Below are 23,165 nucleotides of genomic sequence, written 5' to 3'. Positions count from 1 at the left end.
GGGATGAATGATGAAGGACAGAGAATGAAGGATGAGAGATGAAAGATGAGAAATTAAGGTGGAGGAAGGAGGGACGAAGGAGGACGGATGAAGGTTGAAGGACGAGGAACTAGCAATGATTTCTCACCAGGTTTTCACTTCTTGCCCTGTGATGTTCCTGACTGTGTGCCTGGCACTGTGCACATATCCTGCACTGTGGCTGGGGGCTCCCCAAGGGCTGGACTACAGGGGTCTTACATTTATTTAGGACCCATTTAGGAGCCCTGAGTCCACCAGTGCCTTCAGCACGCCGCATGTTCAGGGCCTTGCAGTGTCACAGCACATCCTCAGGACTCTCTTCACAACGGGCACATCCCTGGGCTGCTGGTGCTGCTCCCAGTCTGGAAACGAGCCCGAGGAGATCTGATGGTGAAAACCACATGTCTGTCCCCTTCCCACTCACCCCCAGCCCCACCAAGCTGCCCAGCTGGGGAAAACACACGGTCCCACCCAGGCTGCCCCGTGCAGCCAGCCTGGATCACATGTGTCCCCACACCTGTGCCAGGTCCAGTCTTCACGGGACAATGGACCCTTGTCCTGGGGCAGGTGTGTGCCAGAAGGAGTTTTTATGGGGTGGGGAGGAAATTGTGATGATAAGGAGCTTTCTGCTGCGTTCCGCTGAGTGTGCACGTCGAGTGATAAAGCAGCACCTCACCAACCATGGGGCCAGGGTGAGCTCCCCCACAGCTCGTTGCCCCCCATCTCCACTCAGAGGGGTCTCACCAGGCTTTCAACACACCTTAAATCCAGGGAAAAGCTGGAAACAGCCTCACAGTGGTGCCAAAACTGCTCGGCAGAGACCTTTTTCAATCAGACAGCAGGAGCAAAGACTTCTGTGTCTTCTTGCCTTTACAGTCCCCAAATCCAGGTGACATAGAGGGGCTCCACCAGCCCCAGCACTCACTGGAATAGCTGAAAATTATCTTAGCAATCAGAGGTCTGAAATAAATGGTAAAAGTCTGATTGCTTCAGGCATTTATTTTATTGTTTTGGAAGGCTGAGGAAAAAAAAAAAAAGCTATTTGTTTAGATGAAAAATTTGGACTGGAGGGGTGTTTTTTTCTCCTCTCCCTCGCAACAGCAGCACCACAGCTGGGAAAGCAGCTTAGTGAATTATGCACTATGATAATTGATTGAATTCATCAGTAAATAAAGCAGCCGCCTCTAAACTCAGGGTCTGGAGAGGGAGGAAAAATTCTCAACCCGGTGGTTCGTACCAACAGGTGCAGGAGTTGTCATGCCCATGAAACCACAGCCACCAGGAAGTGACACACAGCGCTGCACTCTGGACTAAAAAAAGCTCCTTTTGGGTCTAAATAAGGAAGGAATGATTTCTCTCCAAAAGGGAATCCTTTCTCTCACCTCCAGAAGCTCCTTGGTTCTTCAGAGGGAGGGATCAGAGAGAAGCTATGAAGCAATCTTGAGCCCTTTAAGAAATGGTGGGATGGAGAAGCCAAAAATGCGGTTTATAATAAAAGAAGGGGAAAATAAGCTTGAGCATCCCCAGCCAGAGGCCTTAGGCCTGGGATATACCCACAAAAATCACCAAATCTTTCCAGCCAGCACCAGGGCCATCCCCAAATTTCTGCTCCTTTGCTCCACCACACCTTCTCACCACCACCATGGTCACCTCGTAGCCCCCCTAAGAAACATTTACTCTCAAAACTCCTTATTTCTTTCTCCTGGGAATTCTGGCCTGCGCCAGTGAGTGCCCCTTCCAGCGCTGCTGACTGTGGGCAGGGAGGAGATTTTGCAGGTCTGGCAAGCCAAGGAACTGACCCAAAATGCTGGGAGCAAGTCGTGCTCCTTCACGTGTGCGGCCGCGGCGCGGTGACAGTCCGGCCATGGCACACGTGTCCCCTCACACGTGCCCCAGGGAGGGGGAGCACGGAGTCCCCACGGAGGGGTGATGGAGATGCAAATTGATGGGAAGCATCCCCTGGGCCAGGGGGGCTGCTGGGGACATCATGTCTCGCCCAGCGTCCCCCCAGCCCCCGTCCCCCGCCAGCAGCTCCGCATCCGTCTCCCTGGCAACGCATTTTTCACATTCTTCAGCATCTCCTGCCCCTCTGGTCTGTGGTGCTGGCAGCTCCCCGCAGGCTGGGAGCAGATGGATGTCCATCACGCACCCCAGCAGCCCTGACAGGGGCAGGGAGAGCAGGGAGTGGTGCTGCTGCTCCACGGAATGCCCACAGGTGACTCAGAGCCCATCCCTGGTGGGTGTGCTGGGGCACAGAATGGATTTGGGGCAGCACAGAGGTAACAACGAGCATCTGAGAGCTTGCAGGCATCTCACCTGCCTTCCTGGACCAACAGCCACAGAACCTGCCAGTGCTCTCCTACATGTGGGATATGTTTCTTCCTGATGAAGATGGAGTTTTATAATATAGGGTGACACAGAGCCATGGTCACCCTTGGAGATGCAGCCTTAGAAGGAACTCTTTCTCCTGCACAAAGTCCAGCAGCAGCAGCAACCTTGGAAGACACTCTTGTGTGAAAGGATGGAGCACAACCCTTCTCCTGAAGGATCATCACTGGACACATCAGCCTTGGAAAAGGACTCAGATGCTGGGATTTCTGGATACCAGTGACATTGCACAGACTGTGCACTGATCTCCTGAAACTCCCACTGGTGCCAGAGGCTGCACCACGACCCAGAGCTGGGAAAACCCCTCCCTGGTGCAGCTGGGAACAGAGGCTGGAGGGGGGCAGGAAATCTCCATTCACTGGCCCTTGGGCTCCAGCCAAATTGGACCCAAATCAACCTTTTTTTTTTCCAACTTCCCAGTAAACTGGACTCTCCAGAGAACTGTGGCTGGTGGGGAAAGGGGTCAGCAAGGGGGGCTGGAGGTAGATGCTGACTCTACCTCCAGCTCTTCAATGTTCAGGCTCACAGTGGTGCTGGTGCATGGGAGATTCCCCCATGGGCTTGGGGACAGGGGGATGAAGGATTTTCATGTGCCCACACCAGCCTGTGCAGGTGGAGGGTGCTAGAACAGGGTGTGAAGTTGTGATTTTTGGCGTGAAGTTTAATGGACATCAGAGGGTTGCAGTCTTCTAAGTTCTTTTATATTTTTTTAATGGCTGTACACGCCTGACAGGAGGACATGTGTCTTGAGTGGCCACCCTGTCCCCATGGAGTCACCCCACTGACTCACTCCAAGGGGCCATGATGCTGTCCAGCTGCTCTGCAGCTCCCAGCAGGGACAAAAGGTCAAGGGATTTACCTCTGTTCCCCCCATAAAAAAAAGCTCTCTCTTGGCAGGTGTTCACTATTGTGTCTCTGGGGTGGTTGCTCCAACAAGGAGTCATAAGGTCAGTCAACCCAGGGCCTAAGTTCAGCCCAGGCATCATTCCCAGGGCTGAGGCCAGGCCCTGGGGAAAAGGGATTTAGTTGATGATAGAAAACAAAGCAAAACAAAGGAGTTATCGAGCCCACCAACACGGGTCTGGTTTTCATTTTGAAGGAACTTTTTGTTCCTCGTTTGTCATCAGCCTAATTCCTCCAAGTCCAAAACGCTTGGTGTGGTGTGATGTGATTTCCTTCACAGCCAGGAGAAATGCTCTGTTTCGCTGGAAAATGAGGTTCTGTCGGGAAGGGGCTCCTTTGGCAGGAAGCAGTGTGAGACAGACCTTGGCTGCGTCCCACAGGAACAGTTTCCCTCCTGTTCTTGCCCTTGCAGCCCCCCTACAGGTGATCGCGATGCTGCCGAGGGGCGTCTGTGGTGTGATGCTGGCGAGGGGAGATGTTCCACTAAGGACCAGTCGAGCTGGATCGCCCTGCGCCAAATCAGGAGGGGACTGGGACCCTGCAGGGATGGAGCTGCATCTCACCCACCCCATCCACCTTTCTCTTTTTCCTGCCTTTCCCTGCATTCTCCTCCATCTCCTTCCCTCCCTGCCTCCCCAGCCCCTTCGCCTTCCCTGCCAGGAGCCGAAAGGACTTTGCCCCCGGAGGCAGCGCTCGCTCTCCGCTCCTTCCCGCAAGCCTCGGAGGGCGAGCGGAACACTCCGCTCTTATCTGCGAGGGGAGGCAGGCTCGGTGGGCAGGGTTTGCGCGAAAGCTGCCGGGTTTATAAGCAGCCGGCGGCGGAGGCAAAGCCGTGTCGGGAGGCAGCGAGCCCGGGTGCAGCGATGCCCGCGGCGCTGGGGCTGCTGCTGGGGCTGAGCCTCGCCGCTGCCCTCCGCTCGGGCATCGAGCCCCCCGAGCACAACCGCACCGAGGCCGGGGCCACCCTCTTCGCCAGGGATTACAACAGCACGGCCGAGCTCGTCCTCTTCGACAGCGTCTCGGCCAGCTGGAATTACAGCACCAACCTGACGGCCGAAAATGCCGCTCTGCAGGTAGGTGGCGGGACGGGGGCGATGCCAGCGCGGCGGTGTCCCCAGCACCGGGGACCTGCGGGGGTGGCTCACGGTGGAGACACTTGGTGTGGTTCCCTTCCTCCCTGCGGGTTTCTGTCTCAGCACCTCGGGGTGGCAAACCGAGGCTGGGAGTTGTAGTGCTGGAGCTGTAGGGTTTTGCCCCAAATTGGCTTTCAGGGAGACTCTGCCCCAGAATGGCAGCTGTGGTCCCAGAGCAGGGTCAAGGTTATTTTTAGAGGTGATTCCCTCCTCCCAGCACCTTCCACTTTGCTTTTCCCCTTCCTAGAACTGGGCCAGGTGTCAGTTGTCCCTGTCCCTGTCCTGTCCCTGTCCCTGTCCCTGTCCTGTCCCTGTCCCTGCCCCTGTCTGGTGTCACCACATGCCAGTGCTGAGGGTTTCCATTTGGGGCAGACACCAGGAGCCCAGAGTGCACAAGCAGCCGGGTGGCATCGGGACTGAGGCTGCCACCTCTTGTCCCTGTGTCCCCAGCCCCTGGGGACAAATACAGTGATGGGGGACACTCCAGGCTGTGGGGAATTAGGCATCAGCCCAGGTTAGGGCAGGAAGAGCTGTGTGCATCCCACAGGCATGTGCGTGTTCCCCCAGGAGTTTGTGTGTGTCTGGGTTGTATTTGGAGGGGCAGGGAGCTGGAGCAGCCCTGGGGCTGAGCTGCAGCCCAGCCCAGCCCAGCCCAGCCCTGGTGGCAGTGCCTGCAGTGGTTTCCCAGTCCCAGCTGTGCTCGGGGAGCTGCAGTGGCCCCAGCACGGGGTCGTGGACGAGTCACTGCCTGCAGCTCGGGGCACATTGCACAGGTGCACGAGGGGCAGTGCAGCCCATAGGTGACCTCGGTGTGTTCGGCCAGCCCAGTGTCACACAGGGGCTGGCACACCGAGCCCTGAACCCTCCAGATCCTTATCGCCAGCCAGGGGCTGTGTACAAATCACAAATGGGACAGGACTGCTGGGAACATGTCTCAAACCATTTTATTTTCCAGCATCAGTCTCATTACATGGTTGTGACAATGGGAAGATGCCAGCAGTTCGCATCCCAGGCAGCAGATCAAGAACTTAATGTTACAACTCACTTTATAAGTTTTTTGACCAATCACACAAAGCATATTGACAATAGTTCTATCCAACTACTATAAGCACACGTACCTTTGGTTAAAACAATGCTTGCTTATTTCAAATACAATACCTGTTTGTAAGCCTTAAAACACAATGCACAGAGCTCCATTATTGAGCTTAGAACTTAAGCTGGGGGCTTAAAGTGGGGACGGGAGCACAGTGTATCCTGTGCAGGAAGGAAATGCATCTTCCTGTAGAGGGGAAAGATCACTGCCAGGTCTGGGCACTGCCAATTTGGCAGGACACTCAAGAGGGCCCAGGTGCCCCTTCAGCCTTTTTTTGTCAAGCTGATGTGATGTCTGGGCAGGCACCCAGCTCTAGCTGCAGATGTGGTGGGTTGGGGGACCTTGGGGCAGAGCAGGAACATCCCAGCTACACTGAGTCCATAATTAAGGCCAGGAGAGCACCTTGCATGGACTTTTCTCAGCAGGTGTTTCCAGACCAGCTTTCCCCCTTTAATGTGCTGTTAAATGTGTGAGGATCATGCCCAGGAGCTCCCTGCAATGCCAAGGCTCCTAAGCCAGCCCAGGTAGAGGAGGGGATGTGACCCCCTGGGATCAGTCCGTGGTGGGGCAGCAGGGAGGGGTGGTGGATGGGGAGTCACGGGCTGCTAAAGGAGTGACAGCTGGCCAGCAGGACCCCAAAGGCTGGATTTGGGGGATCTGGGAGAGCATTGGGCCAGGCAAACCCCACACATCCACGCCACAAGAGGGGCTGAGCCAGGCCACCAGGGGCCTGCCACAAAAGGGGACCCTGTGACAATGGGGGGCAGGGGATAAAAAGCAGGGGCAGGGAAGGACAGAGGGATGCTGGACAGACAGATAGATGTACCATCTTTCACAAGCTGGGATTCTGAGCAAGGGGCTGTCAGTGGGGCTTGGGGGCTGCTCATGTTTGGGTGCAGAGCTACTGCAGATGCTGGGCCAAGGCAGTGCCAGCGTCCTGAGCTCTGCACCCAGCAGGGAGGGACTGGGATGGAGCTTTTGGAGGGGAGGCTTTGAGGCTCTGGGTGCCAAGGGGCTTCTGAGCCCCCCACAGGGGCATCCCCTCCAGGGAGAGATCCCAGCTGTGGGGTGAAGGGCCAGGACTGGTGGGCATGGCCACAGCTGGAGGATCTCAGGCAGCACCACTGGCCTCAACTCGCACCACCAGAGCTGTCAGGAGAGTTTAGGGCACAATTTGCCTGACCAAACACAGGTGCCTGTTCAAGGAGAAAACAAAACACAGCTGAGCTCTGCTTCCTCCAGCTCCTCCAGCTCTGCACGGGGTCTGGGAAGGGGTAAAGGCATCTCCTGTTTAGAGGGGTGATGCAAGAGCAGGGTGTCTGTGGGGCTGGCATGTTGGGGGATTGGAGCCAGTTGATGCCAGTGATGCTGTGGGCACTGGGATGTCCAAGGGGAGCAGTGGCAGCAGTGAGGGTAGCCAGGGGCACCTGGCACTTTTGGCATTCCCACCCCCCGTGTCACACAGCTGTGTTTCTGCCCCGGGCAGCCTCCAGCTCTGCCACACCACAACTCCCTTCCTTCCCTGCTGCCTGCTGAGGGAATGTGGAGATTAAAATAAAACAAACCAGGCGTGTTGGAGCCAGGCTAAAAAAATGCCACAAGTCACAGCTAATGAGCTCCATAAATCACACCAGGACAGCACATGGACACCAACCAGGCACTCTGCCCCATCTCACTCCACCTGCACCGGGCCAGGACACTCTTAAAAGGTTGGAGCTTCCCAGAAATACAGCTGGGATACAAACACCTGCAATGCACTCCATCCCAAAACCAGGGCCACAGCCCCAGCTGCCTAAATAACACCCCACAGTGGTGGCAGCTTACTGCCAGCCCGTGGGCCCAGGAAGGGAGATCAGGGCTGGCAGGAGTTGGGTGGCAGAGAGACAAAATCGGGGACTCAGAGCAAACGGGTGAACACCAGATGTGGCATTTACAGGTCAGAGAGTGCAGACAGCCAGCTGAGAAAAGTATAGAAAGAGAAGTGTACAGACATAGAGGAAGGAGAAAGGTGGATGTGGCACTTTTGTAGTTATCTTTTGGGCTTCTGTGAAAGTGAGGAACAGCAGGAATGGAAATAAAATTAAGCCAGACCTCAGAGCTGCTTCCAAAACCAGGGTCCAGCAGATGTCAAAGCCAGCCCAGGAGCACCCAGACAGCCTGACTGCCTGGCCTGGACAGCCAATCCCACCATTCCCATCCCACAGGAGACCTGGAGCTCCCTCCTAAACACCCCCACAGTGTGCAGGTGCTCATGGAGAGCTCCACAGGGGCTGCAGACACTGCAGGGCCAGATGGAAGCTGCTGTCTCCATCCTTGGGTGCTAGGGAGTGGGGACAGCCCTGCTGGCACCCCGTGTCCTGTCACCTCTGACTTCCACACACCCTCATGATTTTGCCCCTGGCCCCCAAAGCATACCTGGGTGGTGGCATGTCCCAGGGCTGGTCCTGAGCCCCCATGTCCCCTCTCACCCTGCAGGTCACGGCATCACTGAAGGAGCAGAACTTCACAGAGCTGTGGGGGAAGAAAGCCAAGGAACTCTATGGAGACAGGTGGAATAACTTCAGTGACCCCCAGCTGAGGAAAATCATTGGATCAATCCAGACCTTGGGACCCTCCAACCTGCCCCTGGAGAAGAGAGAGCGGGTAGGCAAGGTGGCAGTGGAGCCCTGGGCAAGGCTGGGGTGCTGTGGAATGCCTTAGAGGGATTTCTCACAAGCGTCCAGACTCCACTGCTGGTGTGTTGCATTTTGGAGGGTGTCACTGGCCTCTGCACAGTGATTGAGGAGGAGATGGGGTGCTGTCTCCAGGGGATGTGGGGTGCCTTCTGGCCCTATTAGCCAGCCCTAACCTTATCTTGGAGCTGTCCCAGCAGGAACTGGAGATTTCCTGCTTACACAGAGCAGTCTTGGGCATCACCTGGAGATCAGCCAGGTGTGCAGCCCACTGAAAAGAAGGGCTGATGCAGCCACCTGGCTGCTGGGCTCCCCATAAGACAAGGACTGCTGTGCCTTGGTGGCACAGCTCCATGCCAGGGACATCAGGACATCCTGAGCCTTCCCCATCACAGTCCTGAGCTTTCAGGGCAGCTTACCTGAATTTTGATTTCCGTGCATGAAAACATTGCCCAGGCTGAAGCTGGCAGCCACTGTGCTCCACATGAGAGCAGGACAGGCCCTTCCATCCTGACCCACAGCTCCTGACAGCCATTCCCAAGGCCCATGATGCAATCCCTTCCTGAGAACTGTCGGCCCCGGTTCCTTCCAGGAAACCCATCCCTGCCTCCTTGCAGACAGCAGACAGCATCGTGTCTCCTCCCTGCACATCAGTCATGCCTCACCCGTCCCTGGGCAGCTCTAGCCCACAGCCACCATTGTCCCCATCTCCATCCCCTCTGCACAGATGGAGCAGAGTGGAGAGAGGGACAGAGCAGAGGAATTTCCTTCCCTGGGAATGGGCTTCCTAGGCATGTTCCAGGAAACCTCCTGTTGCTATTGTTTGCTGTTGTTGCAGTTCACAGAAATAAATCCCCCTCATCCTCCTGCTTTTCTTCTCCTATTTTTTTAAACTCATTTAGATAAACAGCCTGTGCCACGGCCCTGCTGACAAACATCTTTATAAACAGCCCCTCTCTGGAGCATGGCTGTGCAGGGATTGTCTGTCCCAAAGAGCCTCCCTGCTCCCACCATGCCAAAACCCTGAGTGATAACACACTTATCTCACCAAAAACGTGCTGCATAAACACACCAATCCTTCACCACATCCTTCTGGACACACACACTCCAGAGCTGGGAAGCCTGTAGATCCTGCAGGGCTGTTCCTGTCCCCTGGCAGCCCCTTTCCTCTCAGCACTCTGTTCCTTTCCTGCAGTACAACACCATCCTGAGCGACATGGACAAAATCTACTCCACGGCCAAGGTGTGCCTGCCCAATGGCACCTGCTGGGACCTGGAGCCAGGTATGCTCCCTGTCCCCTTGATCCTGCCAGCTGCTGAGCACCCCATGGCCAGGACTTTGTCCTGCTCCCCACATCCTTGGTGGGTTGGGGTTGGCATGTGCCACTCCTTCATCAGGACTGTCCTGGTGTGAGAATGGGCACTTGGCTCTGGTGGCACCTCTGCAGAGCTGTGGCACGTGCCTCCCCCTCCAGCTCCTTTCTTATGTTCTACTTGTCCCCTCTGTGCCAGACCTCTCGGACATCATGGCCACCTCCCGCAGCTACAAGAAGCTGCTGTTTGCCTGGGAGGGGTGGCACAACGCCGCGGGGAACCCGCTGCGCCCCAAGTACCAGGAGTTCGTGCAGCTGAGCAACGACGCCTACCTGCAGGATGGTACAGACCAAGGGGATCCCCAGCCAGGGACCAGGGGGTGGAAATGGGGTGTCCTACTGCTCTCCCCACCCCACATGCAGCCAGGCATCCAACTTCTATCTCCCAAGTACCAACATTCTAGGGATGGGGGGAAAAATCCTGCTGCTAGTCCCTGGTCCTGCCTTTAGGGGGTGGGTAGTGGGGGCAGCCTTTGGGGCTGGAGACAGAGGTTTTCCCTGTATCCCTGGCAGGATTCGAGGACACAGGCAGCTACTGGCGCTCCTGGTACGACTCAGACTCCTTTGAGAAGGACCTGGAGCACATCTACAACCAGCTGGAGCCACTCTACCTCAACCTGCACGCCTTCGTCCGGAGGAAGCTGTACGACCGCTACGGCCCCAAATACATCAACCTGAAGGGTCCCATCCCTGCTCACCTCCTGGGTAAGAGATGAGACTCCCCCAGCCTGTGCTCAGAGGTGCTGGTGGGGTCAGAGGGGCACATACGAGGCCAGAGAGTCCCCAGTTATCACTGTGTTTCTCTTCTGACCTTCCACCAACTCTACTCCAGCTGTTTTCTCTTTTCAGGGAACATGTGGGCTCAGCAGTGGAACAACATCTATGACCTGATGATCCCCTACCCTGAGAAGCCCAACCTTGATGTCACGAGCACCATGGTGGAGCAGGTGATGAGCTGAGGGACTCACTGGAGAAAAAGCAAGAGGTGTTGCCAAGGCTGGCCCATGACACTGACCCCATGGGAGTAATTTCTCATAGTTGTATAGGGGACAGCAGAAAATCCATGTCTGGGAGGGGAAGGGACAAAGAAATTATCTTGCTTCATATCTGGCAATGACCAAAGAGGCAGCAGGTGGACAAAAGTGGGCAATGCACTGGGGCTACTGCCAGTTCCCAGGCTGGGGCTGCATTGCTGCATTCACACCATCACACAGCTCCAAGTCCTTCTTGGGTATGAGTCCTGCTCCCTTCTCCTGCCCCTGCTGAGCTCCAGCACCATTGCATGGTGCTTTTTAGAGATGTTCACACCAGTTCTGGGGCTGGGCCTCCCCATCACAGAGAGAGGGGCAGGACCTCAGTCCCTGGGAGCAACTCACCTCCTTCCCTCGGTCCTGGAGCATTGGAGGCAATGCCCAGGGCACAGGCAGCCCCTTCTTCAGCCCTAACCCATTGCCTGCTGCCCACAGGGCTGGAATGCCACTCACATGTTCCGGGTCTCGGAGGAGTTCTTCACCTCCCTGGGGCTTCTGGAGATGCCCCCTGAATTCTGGAAGGAGTCCATGCTGGAGAAGCCGACGGACGGGCGGGAGGTGGTGTGTCACGCCTCGGCCTGGGACTTCTACAACCGCAAGGACTTCAGGTCTGTGGGGGCATGCAGGGACCCAGGGCTACGGGGCAAGACCCTCTCCTGTCCCCGTTGGTGATCACCCTTTTGGGTGCCCCCAGCCTGGCCATGCAGCCCAATGTGGCACTGTCTGCAGTGGCAATGCTGCCCTGCCTTCCCCTCCACTTTCCCTTGCCCTGTGGGGTGTTGCCACCCTCTCTGAGGCTGTGGGGAGTCCCTCCCATCAAGGGGGTGCCCTGGCAGCTGGGGCCCCTCACTCAGCTCAGGGAATGCTGTTTCCACATGGCAGGATCAAGCAGTGCACGTCGGTGACCATGGAGCAGCTGTTCACCGTGCACCACGAGATGGGCCACATCCAGTACTACCTGCAGTACAAGGACCTGCCCGTGTCCTTCCGCAGCGGGGCCAACCCTGGCTTCCATGAGGCCATCGGTGATGTCCTGTCCCTGTCTGTGTCCACCCCCAGCCACCTCAAGAAAATCGGCCTCCTCAGCGATGCTACTGAGGATGAAGGTATGGCACCTTTGGAGCTGGGTGACCTGCAGGGCTCTGGCACCGCCTGTGGCACTGGGAAGGGTTTGAGACATGCCAGGGTGGGTTGCAGTCTGGCAATGCAGAGCTCAGAGCTACCACAACCCCTTCTCATCTCCATGGGTCCATGCACAACCCCCTCTTGTCTCCACGGGTCCATGTAGAGCCCTTTTGGCTCCATCCTCTTCACCCCTGAGGCAGGAGTGATGCTCTCCAGAGCTTGTCTGTGCCTTTCCCTTCACCAACAGAGCCCAGACTGGAAAACAACATTTTTTGTGCTTGATTGGCTTTGACCTTTCTAGCATTCCTCCCTCCCTCCCTCCCCAAGAAGCATCCACCACTGGAGCTGCTGGTGTGGCTCTTGGAGGTGGCACCAAGCATGCACGTGCACAGTCACGAGAGCAGGTGACATGTCCAGCTGCCAGCCAGCACAGCAGGGCAGGACTTCTCGCTGCAGGCACTGCCCAGCTCATCAAGAGCCTCATCCTCCTACCCGACATCCCTCAGCTGACACATCAAAGCAGATGGTGGCAAAAGAAATTGAGCACTCCCAGACCTGCCCCGGGCGCTGCTTGGCGGAGGAGGGACAGTCCTGGGATCCTCCTGCCGTGTCATTAAATACGTTTTATGACAAGAAAGGCAGCACAGCAGCCAAGAGCATCGGGCCAGTGCTGCATAAACACAGCGAAGCAGATGGTCTCTGCCTCAAGCCATTGCTGCCCGACTTGCCAGCCCTTGGCAGCCAGGCTGCCATGGTGATGACAGCCAAGAGCCCCTCAGGGCAGTGCTGCCAACCCTTCTCTGACCCCACAGCTTCAGCTGGGTCTCCAGCAGGTCTTTCTCCAAACTTCCTTCCCTGGGTTTCCTTGAGAGGGAAAGGAGCTGTCACCATCCCCTGTGCTCCTCATGATACGGTGGTGACTGTCCTAGAGTTGACTCTGGTTCTGGGTCTAAACCATCAGAGTCTTTGCAGTGGTGTGACTGCAGAACAAACTCCCCAAACCCTCTCACCCGGAGGCCCCAGGGTGGAAGTGTGAAGAGCTACACTCACCAAAGACCTTTAAACTGAGCTAAAGTCAAGGGGACACCACACTTGTGGCTCTCATTGTCCCCACTCAGTAAAAGGCACGTTGCCCCAGGTAGTATCTATAGAAACCTCCTGTGTCCTACACAGCCTTCTCTAGGAGCAAGGTTAGATGTTGAGATGCTGTCCCCATTTCTCATCCAGACCTGCCCACCCTCTTGCCCACTAAAATCCTGGTGCCTGTAGTGCTGTCTATGCAGAATCCTTTCCAGCCTGGTTCAGGCTCTGTTTCGTGCAGAGAGCAATATCAACTACCTGCTGAAGATGGCCCTGGAGAAGATTGCCTTCCTGCCCTTTGGCTACCTCATCGACCAGTGGCGCTGGAACGTGTTCAGCGGCCGCACGCCGCCAAGCCGCTACAACCACGACTGGTGGTACCTGAGGTAGGGCACACTCCCCAAGGCTGGATGTGTGTTGGAAGCTGGGCACGTGCAAGGAAGGGAGGCAGGAAAGAGGAAAGAAAAAGCGTGAAAGTAGCCATGGAAATGGTGGGAGAACAATGGATAGATGTGTGGGTGGGTAGGATGGAAGGATAGATGATGGATGGATGGATGGATGGATGGATGGATGGATGGATGGATGGATGGATGATGGATGGATGATGGATGGATGGATGGATGGATGGATGATGGATGGATGGATGATGGATGGATGGATGATGGATGGATGGATGGAATCCATGGATGGATGGATGATGGATGGATGGATGATGGATGAATGATGGATGGATGGATGGATGGATGGATGGATGGATGGATGGATGGATGATGGATGGATGGATGGATGGATGGATGGATGGATGGATGGATAGGTGGATGGATGGATGGATGGATGGATGATGGATGGATGATGGATGGATGATGGATGGATGGATGATGGATGGATGATGGATGGATGATGGATGGATGGATGGATGGATGGATGGATGGATGGATGGATGATGGATGGATGGATGATGGATGGATGATGGATGGATGGATGGATGGATGATGGATGGATGATGGATGGATGGATGGATGATGGATGGATGATGGATGGATGGATGGATGGATGGATGGATGGATGGATGGATGATGGATGGATGGATGATGGATGGATGGATGGATGGATGGATGGATGGATGATGGATGGATGATGGATGGATGGATGGATGGATGGATGGATGGATGATGGATGGATGGATGGATGGATGATGGATGGATGGATGGATGGATGATGGATGATGGATGGATGATGGATGGATGATGGATGGATGGATGGATGATGGATGGATGGATGGATGGATGGATGGATGGATGGATATACATGGAATCATGCTCCGATTTCTTCAGCACTGTGCCAAGCCTTCCCATTCTTTGACTAGATTCTTCTGACCCTTTATTATTCCCATGCTTGTGTTGTCCACAGAACCAAATACCAGGGCATCTGTGCTCCGATTTCAAGGAATGAGAGCAACTTTGACCCTGGAGCAAAGTACCACATCCCAGGGAACACTCCTTACATCAGGTAGGGGAAGTGTTGGCAAGGGAACCAAGATTTGGGATGCAGTGGGTGGGGGATCACCTCTGTGGGCAGGGACTGTTGTGTGCTGTTCCTGCTCAAGACAGAGATCTCACAACATTTGGGACCACAAATAGTGGGGTTGAGCTCTTGGACTTGTCTGCTTCCCCTTGTCCCCAGTTCTGACCATCATGGGCTTCCTTGGCAGGTACTTTGTGAGCTTCGTCCTCCAGTTCCAGTTTCACAAGGCGCTGTGCCAGGCAGCCAACCACACCGGTTCCCTGCACACCTGTGACATCTACAGGTCCAAAGAAGCTGGAGCCAAACTCAGGTGGGGACAGAGGAGGGTCAGGAAAATCGCCATGGGCAGATGTGTGCATGGAAGCTGATGGTGTGCGAAGGAAGGAAGGAAGGAAGGAAGGAAGGAAGGAAGGAAGGAAGGAAGGAAGGAAGGAAGGAAGGAAGGAAGGAAGGAAGGAAGGAAGGAAGGAAGGAAGGAAGGAAGGAAGGAAGGAAGGAAGGAAGGAAGGAAGGAAGGAAGGAAGGAAGGAAGGAAGGAAGGAAGGAAGGAAGGAAGGAAGGAAGGAAGGAAGGAAGGAAGGAAGGAAGGAAGGAAGGAAGGAAGGAAGGAAGGAAGGAAGGAAGGAAGGAAGGAAGGAAGGAAGGAAGGAAGGAAGGAAGGAAGGAAGGAAGGAAGGAAGGAAGGAAGGAAGGAAGGAAGGAAGGAAGGAAGGAAGGAAGGAAGGAAGGAAAAGTGAACTGGAGAAATAGCTTTGCAGATGGATGGATGGATGGATGGAAATACGTGGAAGCACTGGGGTGGGGTGAGTGGTCCTCACCAGAGTATTGCTATTGTCCCAGCCATGAGCTCCCACCCAGACAAGAGGTCACTAAAGCACAGTTGGCTCCTGTTGATTCCCTGGGTGTTAAATGCATGAGTGTGTGGCAGAGAGTCCTCAGTTCCCACATGCAGGACAGTGGTGGCTTCCAGGGCAGTTCCCAGGTTCATGTCCCACTCTAGAACAGCATTTTCAGCCCTTAAGATGCTGAGATATTATCACTGCTTCTCTCCCATCCTCTGGCCTCATGCTGGCTCTTGCTGTCCTGCTCCTTCGCAGGGAAGTGTTGAAAGCTGGGTCCTCGAGGTCGTGGCAGGATATCCTCTTGAATCTCACTGGCACGGCTCAGATGGATGCTGAACCCCTTCTGGAGTATTTCAGCCCTGTCACCAAGTGGCTTCAGGAGCAGAACAACAAGACCAATGAGGTGCTGGGCTGGCCTGAGTTTGACTGGCGTCCCCCTGTCCCTGAAGGCTACCCTGAAGGCATTGGTAAGGCTCTACCCCAGGTTTGGGGAACGTCAGGAAGAGGTCCCCCAAGGGACATCATTAATCCACAGGCAGAAGCAGAAGAAGGTCTCTGCTGTGGGTGGGGTTGTCCCTATACCAGGAAAGAGAAATAGCCAGCTCCATGAAGTGCCACGGGGTGTTGCTTCCCAGGAGGCAAGTGCCACTGTCTGAAGCTGCATAGTGATGCCATCAGTCATGATGTGAAGAGTTTCTCTTCTTAGTTGTATCCTTTGTGCTTATGTGGGAGAGTCTAGGGCATGCAGCTTGTCCTGTCAACCCATCATCTGTCCAATAGGACATGCCAGCTGGGCACCTCTTCCCCCATTTCTTAGCTCAGCCTGCTCCCAAGTCGTGGCATCCTTCAATGGACCTGCAGATCTGGAAAAAGCTTAATTATGACTTCTCCATGGGATAGTGCTCTTGCAACCACCCTGACCTTTCTCTTCTCTTCCCCCATTTATTTCCTCCTCTAGACAAAATAGCAGATGAGGCACAAGCTAAAGAGTTCTTGTCCGAGTACAACAGCACAGCTGAGGAAGTGTGGAATGCCTACACCGAGGCATCCTGGGCCTACAACACCAACATCACTGACCACAACAAGGAGATCATGGTATGGGAACGACCCTGGGGCTGTGCAGGGAGAGCCAACAGCCTGGGAAGGCAGGTGGTACCCAGGGCACGTTTCACAGAAGCTCTGAACACCAGGGCAGCCTCTGCCCCTCGTAAAGAAATAACCTTCTCACCCAGGAGGAGCCTTTTCCTTGAAAACCCTCATCATCCAACAAGAAACCCTCAAAGGCAGCTGTGGGGAGGGTGGCAGTCATGAGATGCCTGGTGTTTCTAGCAGTGGCCTGTGTCTTCTCCCCATAGTAACTCTTCTTCTGTCATTGTAGCTGGAGAAGAACTTGGCCATGTCCAAGCACACCCTGGATTATGGCATGAGGGCCAGGCAGTTTGACACCTCCGACTTCCAGGACGAAAGTGTCACCCGCATCCTCAAGAAGCTGAGTGTCATTGAGAGGGCAGCCTTACCTGAGAACGAGCTGAAGGAGGTGAGTGGCAGGGGGACAGAGCAAGAGAGGGTGTCCCTTGCCATCACCTTGTGTGAAGACAAAAGTTTCTCTCAAAATTTAAGAAATGCCACTGGGCAGCCACCGTCTGCCTTGAAAATGGTGATAGCTTGTTACTTTCTACACAAAGCCAAAATCCTTGTCTTCAGTTTCCCACCCAAAGGTTGCCTGTTCCAGGCTGCAGTGGGGCCTGGATGTTTGGGTGACAATAGCACATTGCTTGTGGGCCCCAGACCCTCTTGGATTGACTCTGTTGCCTCTGTTGGGGTCACACTTGATCTTGGAAGGGACCAGAGTAAAACACCCGAAAACCACAATGGGCTGGGACATCCTCCAATGTCCTCCAATATCAGGAGCTAGGATAACCACTTTACACACTCTGATTTCCTTTGCAGTATAACACCCTCCTCTCAGATATGGAGACCACATACAGCGTGGCCAAGGTCTGCAGAGAGAACAAAACCTGTCACCCACTGGATCCTGGTAAGGTCTTGCAGGGTGTCCTCTGGAGCATTGGCACTGGCCCAGAAGGGAGGGATTTTTTTAGTGGGAGCATGAAGAAAGGCCATGAAGGGTTCTTTCACCTTCTCTGTGATGGGCCCTGAGCAACACGGTATAGAACCATTGCTGCCCATCCAGCAGCATCACAGCAGCTTCGTTGCTGTCTCTCAGACCTCACAGACATCATGGCCACCTCTCGGGACTATGACGAGCTCCTCTTTGCCTGGAAGGGCTGGCGGGATGCTTCTGGGAAGAAGATGAGGAACAACTACAAGCGATATGTGGAGCTGAGCAACAAGGCAGCCACGCTCAATGGTCAGTGCCCTGCTCCCCTAGAGCCCACCATGGCCCTAACCCCCTGGGGGCAGAGGATTGGGCTCTTCATCCAACTGGGGTAAAAATCCCAAGGGTGTGGAGGTCTCACTAACTCCCAGGAGATCTACTCTCACTCTTGGCGTGTCTGAACAGCAAGACAGAGTCTTGCCCAAGAAGGACAGAGTGTGACAGCTTCTGCTCTTATCCTGCCACAGGCTACACAGACAATGGGGCCTACTGGAGATCCCTGTATGAGACACCCACCTTCGAGGAAGATCTGGAGAGGCTTTACCTGCAGCTGCAGCCCCTCTACCTCAACCTCCATGCTTATGTACGCCGAGCCCTCTACAAAAAGTATGGTGCAGAGCACATAAACCTGAAGGGTCCCATCCCTGCCCATCTGCTAGGTAAGGGCTCTGCTTGAGTACACACTGATACACATGTGGCTGTCTCTGTGCCATGCCAGGAGTTAAGACTGGTCTCTGTTCACCTCTGGCTGAAGGGAAAAGGTCCCCTGGGATGGGTCTGTAGAGGCAAATCTACCCCAGGGAAGGGCAGCACACTCAGCATGATTTGACTTCTCTTGCATGGATGGGCTCCTGCCCACACTGCCCTTATGCAGACAGGGCAGGGACCAGGCAGGGTGATCCACCTGTGCAGGAGGAAGGAGAAACTGGTTGCTCTCCTCTCCCTGTCTCCCTCCTGACATGCATCATCCTTCTGCGCTTCCCAGGCAACATGTGGGCTCAGTCATGGTCCAACATTTTCGACCTGGTGATACCTTTCCCAGATGCCACCAAGGTGGATGCCACCCCGGCCATGAAAAAACAGGTCAGTGCTTTTCCAGACTGCTCTGGGGAAGTTCCTTGGGACCCAGCAACTTTTGGCAGTTGCCACCACCCCTGCTGCCAAATGATCTAACGTTGCCAAAAAAATCCACGCCTCATCTGTATTCTCCCTACCTCTACATGCCAAGACCTGGATCCAGGTCTAGCTGATCCCAGGAGATTCCCCTGCCCAGAACAAGGTTGTCCCTGTCCTCCCATCCTTCCCCAGCATCCCCTCACCAGGTCTCTGCTCTTTCCCCAGGGCTGGACACCCAAGAAGATGTTTGAAGAGTCAGACCGTTTCTTCACCTCTCTGGGCCTCATCCCCATGCCCCAGGAGTTCTGGGACAAGTCCATGATCGAGAAGCCGTCGGACGGGCGGGAGGTGGTGTGTCATGCCTCAGCCTGGGATTTCTACAACCGCAAGGACTTCAGGTGCCCGTGGGGAGCAGGTGGTGCCCACTGCTGACCTGGTGCTGGGGCAGAAAGAGTCTTGGTAGAATAAAGGCATGTGGGCTGATGGCACCACAGTGCATCTTGCTCTGTGGCTGTGGCACCCCAACAATGGCACTTCTCTTGGAAACCAAGATGTTGGTAGGAGTCCCCATGGTGGATGGAGGGGGATGGAGGGGTGGATGGAGGCAATCCATGCCTGCCCTGCCCTGTCCTGGAGAATGGAAAAGCTGATGAGCAGGGACAGGGAATGAGCAGGGTCAGCAGGAGGTGCAGGAGGAGGAAGAGACCAACCCAGTGGAGTAAGACCAGCCCAGCCTGGCATCAGATGTGGGGAGGGGCTACATAGAAAGGAAAAATATCTCAAGGGGGTGTGATAGTTCCTGGAGGTTTTCATGCCACCACTGCCCTCCCTTCATCCCCAACCCCTGTGTCTTGGCCCAGGATCAAGCAGTGCACCGTGGTGAACATGGACGACCTCATCACCGTGCACCACGAGATGGGCCACGTCCAGTACTTCCTGCAGTACAAGGACCAGCCCATCTCCTTCCGTGACGGGGCCAACCCTGGCTTCCACGAGGCCGTTGGGGATGTCATGGCCTTGTCTGTCTCCACCCCCAAACACCTCCACAGCATCAATCTGCTGGACCAAGTCATGGAAAACGAAGGTGAGCTCCAACAAATGTGGAGATGCTGATGGGAACAGCTGGAAATGGAGATGGTCAGGAGGGGCTGGGTGAGGTTGAAGGGCTCAGGGACATGCATGGTGGCTTTGCATGCATGGAGGGGACAGGACTTGTTGGGGACACCCAGTTCTGGGGCAGAATGACCCACAGAGGGAGGAGAGGTGGATACAGCACTGTCTTGCTCACATCTTCATGCCCCGGGCAGAAAGTGATATTAACTACCTGATGAGCATCGCCCTGGACAAAATTGCCTTCCTGCCCTTCGGGTACCTCATGGACCAGTGGCGCTGGAAGGTGTTTGATGGGAGGATCAAGGAGGATGAGTACAACAAGGAGTGGTGGAACCTCAGGTAGGATTGAATTCAGACCCCTGGCTGGGGCAAGGGCCTTGGCTGTCATCCCACTGGGTGTTTTCTCCTTGTGGTCCAGCTGACTGCAAAGGGAATGATGAGATACACAACCCCTCCCTCTGTCCTCACACCCCACTGTGTTCCTTGCCACTTTGCCCCATCTCCTCCTCCCCAGGCTGGTCTGACTCTCCCTCTCTCACACAGGATGAAGTACCAGGGCTTGTGCCCACCAGCACTGAGGTCTGAGGATGACTTTGACCCCGGGGCAAAGTTTCACATTCCTGCCAACGTCCCTTACATTAGGTGAGCCAGCAGGGCTGGGGCACGAGGGACATCACTTGGACATAGAAGCAGGATCCCCAGGTCAGATGCCAGCAATAACACCTTTTTCCATGGCTGGTGGTACCATCCTGCCTGGGCTGGGCAGCTCCAGAGACCCTGAGAGAGCTTCAGATGAGATGTCTGGATTTAGGGGAATTTCTCCCTATTGAAGGAAGATGAGCTCATCCACTCCAACAAACATAAAACACATTTTGGGAGAAATGGCCTCAGCACACTGGGCTGAGCTGGAGGTGCAGCTCCAAAGCCAGTGATGCTCCTCCAGACTGGGAGGGTGCAGCCAGAGAAGGAGGGGAGCCACATCCTCCCTTGCACAGGCACAAGCAGGCTCCATTCCCATCTCTTCATCTCTCTCCACCAGGTACTTTGTCAGCTTTGTGATCCAGTTCCAGTTCCACCAGGCACTCTGTAACGCAGCTGGGCACAAGGGTCCCCTGCACACCTGTGACATCTACCAGTCCAAGGAGGCCGGGAAGATCTTGGGGTAGGTGTGTGGGCAGGGTAAAGCCAAGGCATCAATATCCCCAAACACCTTAAAGCCAGCCCAGCAGGACAGGAGGCAACACAGCCCCTGGGCATCCCTGCCATCCCATACCTGGGGCAGACACCCTGGGCTGGGCACTGGGGCTGTGATTGCAAAAGCAGCCACTAGATGGTAGCTAGGCCCTTGGCAGAGGGAAGGCTCCCTCCTCCTCCTCCTCCTCCTCCTCCTCCTCCTCCTCCTCCCAGCCCCCAGTTCCTTAGGGAAAACAACCCCCTTGCCTCCAGAAAAGCACCTGCAAAATTAACTCTTTCACCCAGGGACTGCTCTGCACCAGGCTGGATTCACTGGAGGTTTTTAATCCCTGTAAATCCCTCTTCCCCCTCAGATTAATGTCCTTCCCTGTGCTCCAGACTGGCAGCCCTATGGTTTTGGGTGTTCAGACTACCCAGGGATGCTGATACCAATAACTCCAAGGGAAAGGGAGGGGCTGGCAGCCAAGAGGGTGACGGGGAACAAACTGGAGCTGATTTCTCCTGCCACAGGGATGCCCTGAAGCTGGGTTTCAGCAAGCCATGGCCCGAAGCCATGCAGCTCATCACAGGGCAGCCCAACATGTCAGCAGAGGCCCTGATGAGCTACTTCGAGCCACTCATGACGTGGCTGGAGAAAGAGAACCAGAAGAACGGGGAGGTCCTGGGCTGGCCCGAGTACAGCTGGACTCCTTACACAGGTATGCAGGGCTCAGCCAAGCACAGCAGGGCCGTGACTGGCCAGGGCTCAGCCCTCACCTGGGTCAGAATGAAATGGAGCTCTCTTGGTGCTGCTTGGCCATCCCAAAAACCTCAGGGTGTTTGGGTACTTCTCCTTGATTCCTCGTGGAGCTGAGGCCAAAGGGCATCCAAGAGACCAGCAAAGGTGGTCCAACATACCACGGCCCAGAGCCCCTGGCAACAACCATGTCTCTCATTTCTCTCTTTTCCAGCCCAAGATGACTCCAGCAAAACTGATTTCCTGGGAATGTCCCTGACCAAAAGTCAAGCCACAGCTGGGGGCTGGGTCCTGCTCGCCCTGGCACTCATCTTCCTGATCACCACCATCTTCTTTGGCGTCAAGTTCTTCTCAGTCAGGAGAAAGTCCTTCAAATCCATCTCAGAAATGGAACTGAAATAAGGCAGCCACCAGCAGGGCAACACAGACAGGGTGCAAGCATGGGCACTTGGCCAGGCTGGCAGCCATGCCACGGGCACACTTGCCAAGGAAGCCATGGGTTTCCACAACCCAGGATTACTCTCTCCTATCAGGTCAGACATTCCTTTCCACTATGCAAGAGCCAGAGCAGAGAAGAGCTATTTATTTGTCAATGTCTGAATCAGGGGAAAGAGAAGTTCAGGCTCCGGCAGGCACGGAGCCGTCACAAGCTGCCCCTGTGCCCAGGGCTGGAGCTGGCCCAGCCTGCTCACCCACCAGCCAAATCTGACCTGTGGGCAAAGCCACAGAGACCTGAGTGACAGAGGGCAGTTTGGGGAGGGATGGAGCACATCCTGGTTTGCCTGCTACCAGGCTGTTTGCTTGCATGGATGAAAAATAAACCTGTGTCTTGTCCCCCTTCGAGCAGCAGCTCAGCTTCTTCTTGCACGTGGGCTGGGGGCTCAGTGGAACAAGGAGAGCAGGAGAGCTGCCACCTCAACCCAGTGCAAACACAAGTCCCTGGGGACCAGTCTGGCTTTGGGGCAACATATCAGCTTGTCCCCTCACCATCTGAAAGATCAGCATCCCTTTGCAGCTTCTCCATCCTCCCCTGGATCATGGCTGCCATCAGAGCTGACAGCTCTGCCTAAGGGAGGGGCTGGATCAGGAATCCCCAAAGTCCAGACATGAACTGTTGAAAGGGCTGGGGGGTCACCAGGCTGGAGCTCACGGCTGCTGTGACCCCAGCACCAGTGCCACACTTACATAAAGAGCCGGGGAGGGGGTTCCAAGGCCAGCGATCGCCTCCTGCCCTCCAGCTCCTGATTATCTAGGGATCAGCCCTGCTTTGAGGCCCACCCGTCCCCCCCGCCATCCTCCCCGTCTTTCTTCTGCTTCTGTAAATAAAACTTCGTATTTGTTCTGCAGTGATTAGGTGCAAAACTAATCCCAGGCCGGGGATTATTGCAGCCTTAAAGAGCTGTGATCTGCTGCAGCCCGAAGCAGCAGGGGAAATGAGGGGATGTGGCTGATCCACCCGTCCCCATCCCATCCCGTGGCCTCTGCCCTCGGTCATGCCTCAGTTGGGAAGCCGAGGCTTGGGAGCGGCTTGTTGCACCTGGCAGAGGAGCAGGAGGCAGGTGTCAGCCCGCCCACGCTCGGCTCTTTGTTTGCTTTCCACCCTCCTGGAGCACAGGATGCCCGCGGGGAGGTGGCACCCTGAAATTCCATGCCCAGACCCCGAGCAGGGATGAGTGGGAGCAGCTCCGGAGCTCACGCCGCGTCC

General features: G+C 55.4%; 1 protein-coding gene across 1 annotated transcript; it reads left to right on the top strand.

Annotated features, from left to right (window-relative positions):
* Positions 1 to 4,133: 4,133 nt before the first annotated feature.
* ACE (angiotensin I converting enzyme) lies at positions 4,134 to 21,979 on the top strand. The gene is made up of 25 exons (XM_064399783.1): positions 4,134 to 4,382; positions 8,011 to 8,178; positions 9,403 to 9,490; positions 9,720 to 9,863; positions 10,094 to 10,285; positions 10,430 to 10,527; positions 11,047 to 11,219; positions 11,494 to 11,717; positions 13,058 to 13,202; positions 14,227 to 14,325; positions 14,528 to 14,650; positions 15,438 to 15,649; positions 16,141 to 16,277; positions 16,561 to 16,719; positions 17,133 to 17,220; positions 17,410 to 17,553; positions 17,769 to 17,960; positions 18,287 to 18,384; positions 18,643 to 18,815; positions 19,278 to 19,501; positions 19,725 to 19,869; positions 20,074 to 20,172; positions 20,570 to 20,692; positions 21,235 to 21,422; positions 21,675 to 21,979. The coding sequence occupies exons 1-25, from the start codon at positions 4,173 to 4,175 to the stop codon at positions 21,860 to 21,862; spliced, it is 3,834 nt and encodes a 1,277-aa protein (XP_064255853.1). The 5' UTR covers positions 4,134 to 4,172; the 3' UTR covers positions 21,863 to 21,979.
* Positions 21,980 to 23,165: the final 1,186 nt, after the last annotated feature.

This window comes from Passer domesticus, chromosome 27 (assembly GCF_036417665.1).
Source record: "Passer domesticus isolate bPasDom1 chromosome 27, bPasDom1.hap1, whole genome shotgun sequence".
Taxonomy (NCBI): domain Eukaryota; kingdom Metazoa; phylum Chordata; class Aves; order Passeriformes; family Passeridae; genus Passer; species Passer domesticus.
This window is presented reverse-complemented; position numbering and strand designations above follow the sequence as displayed.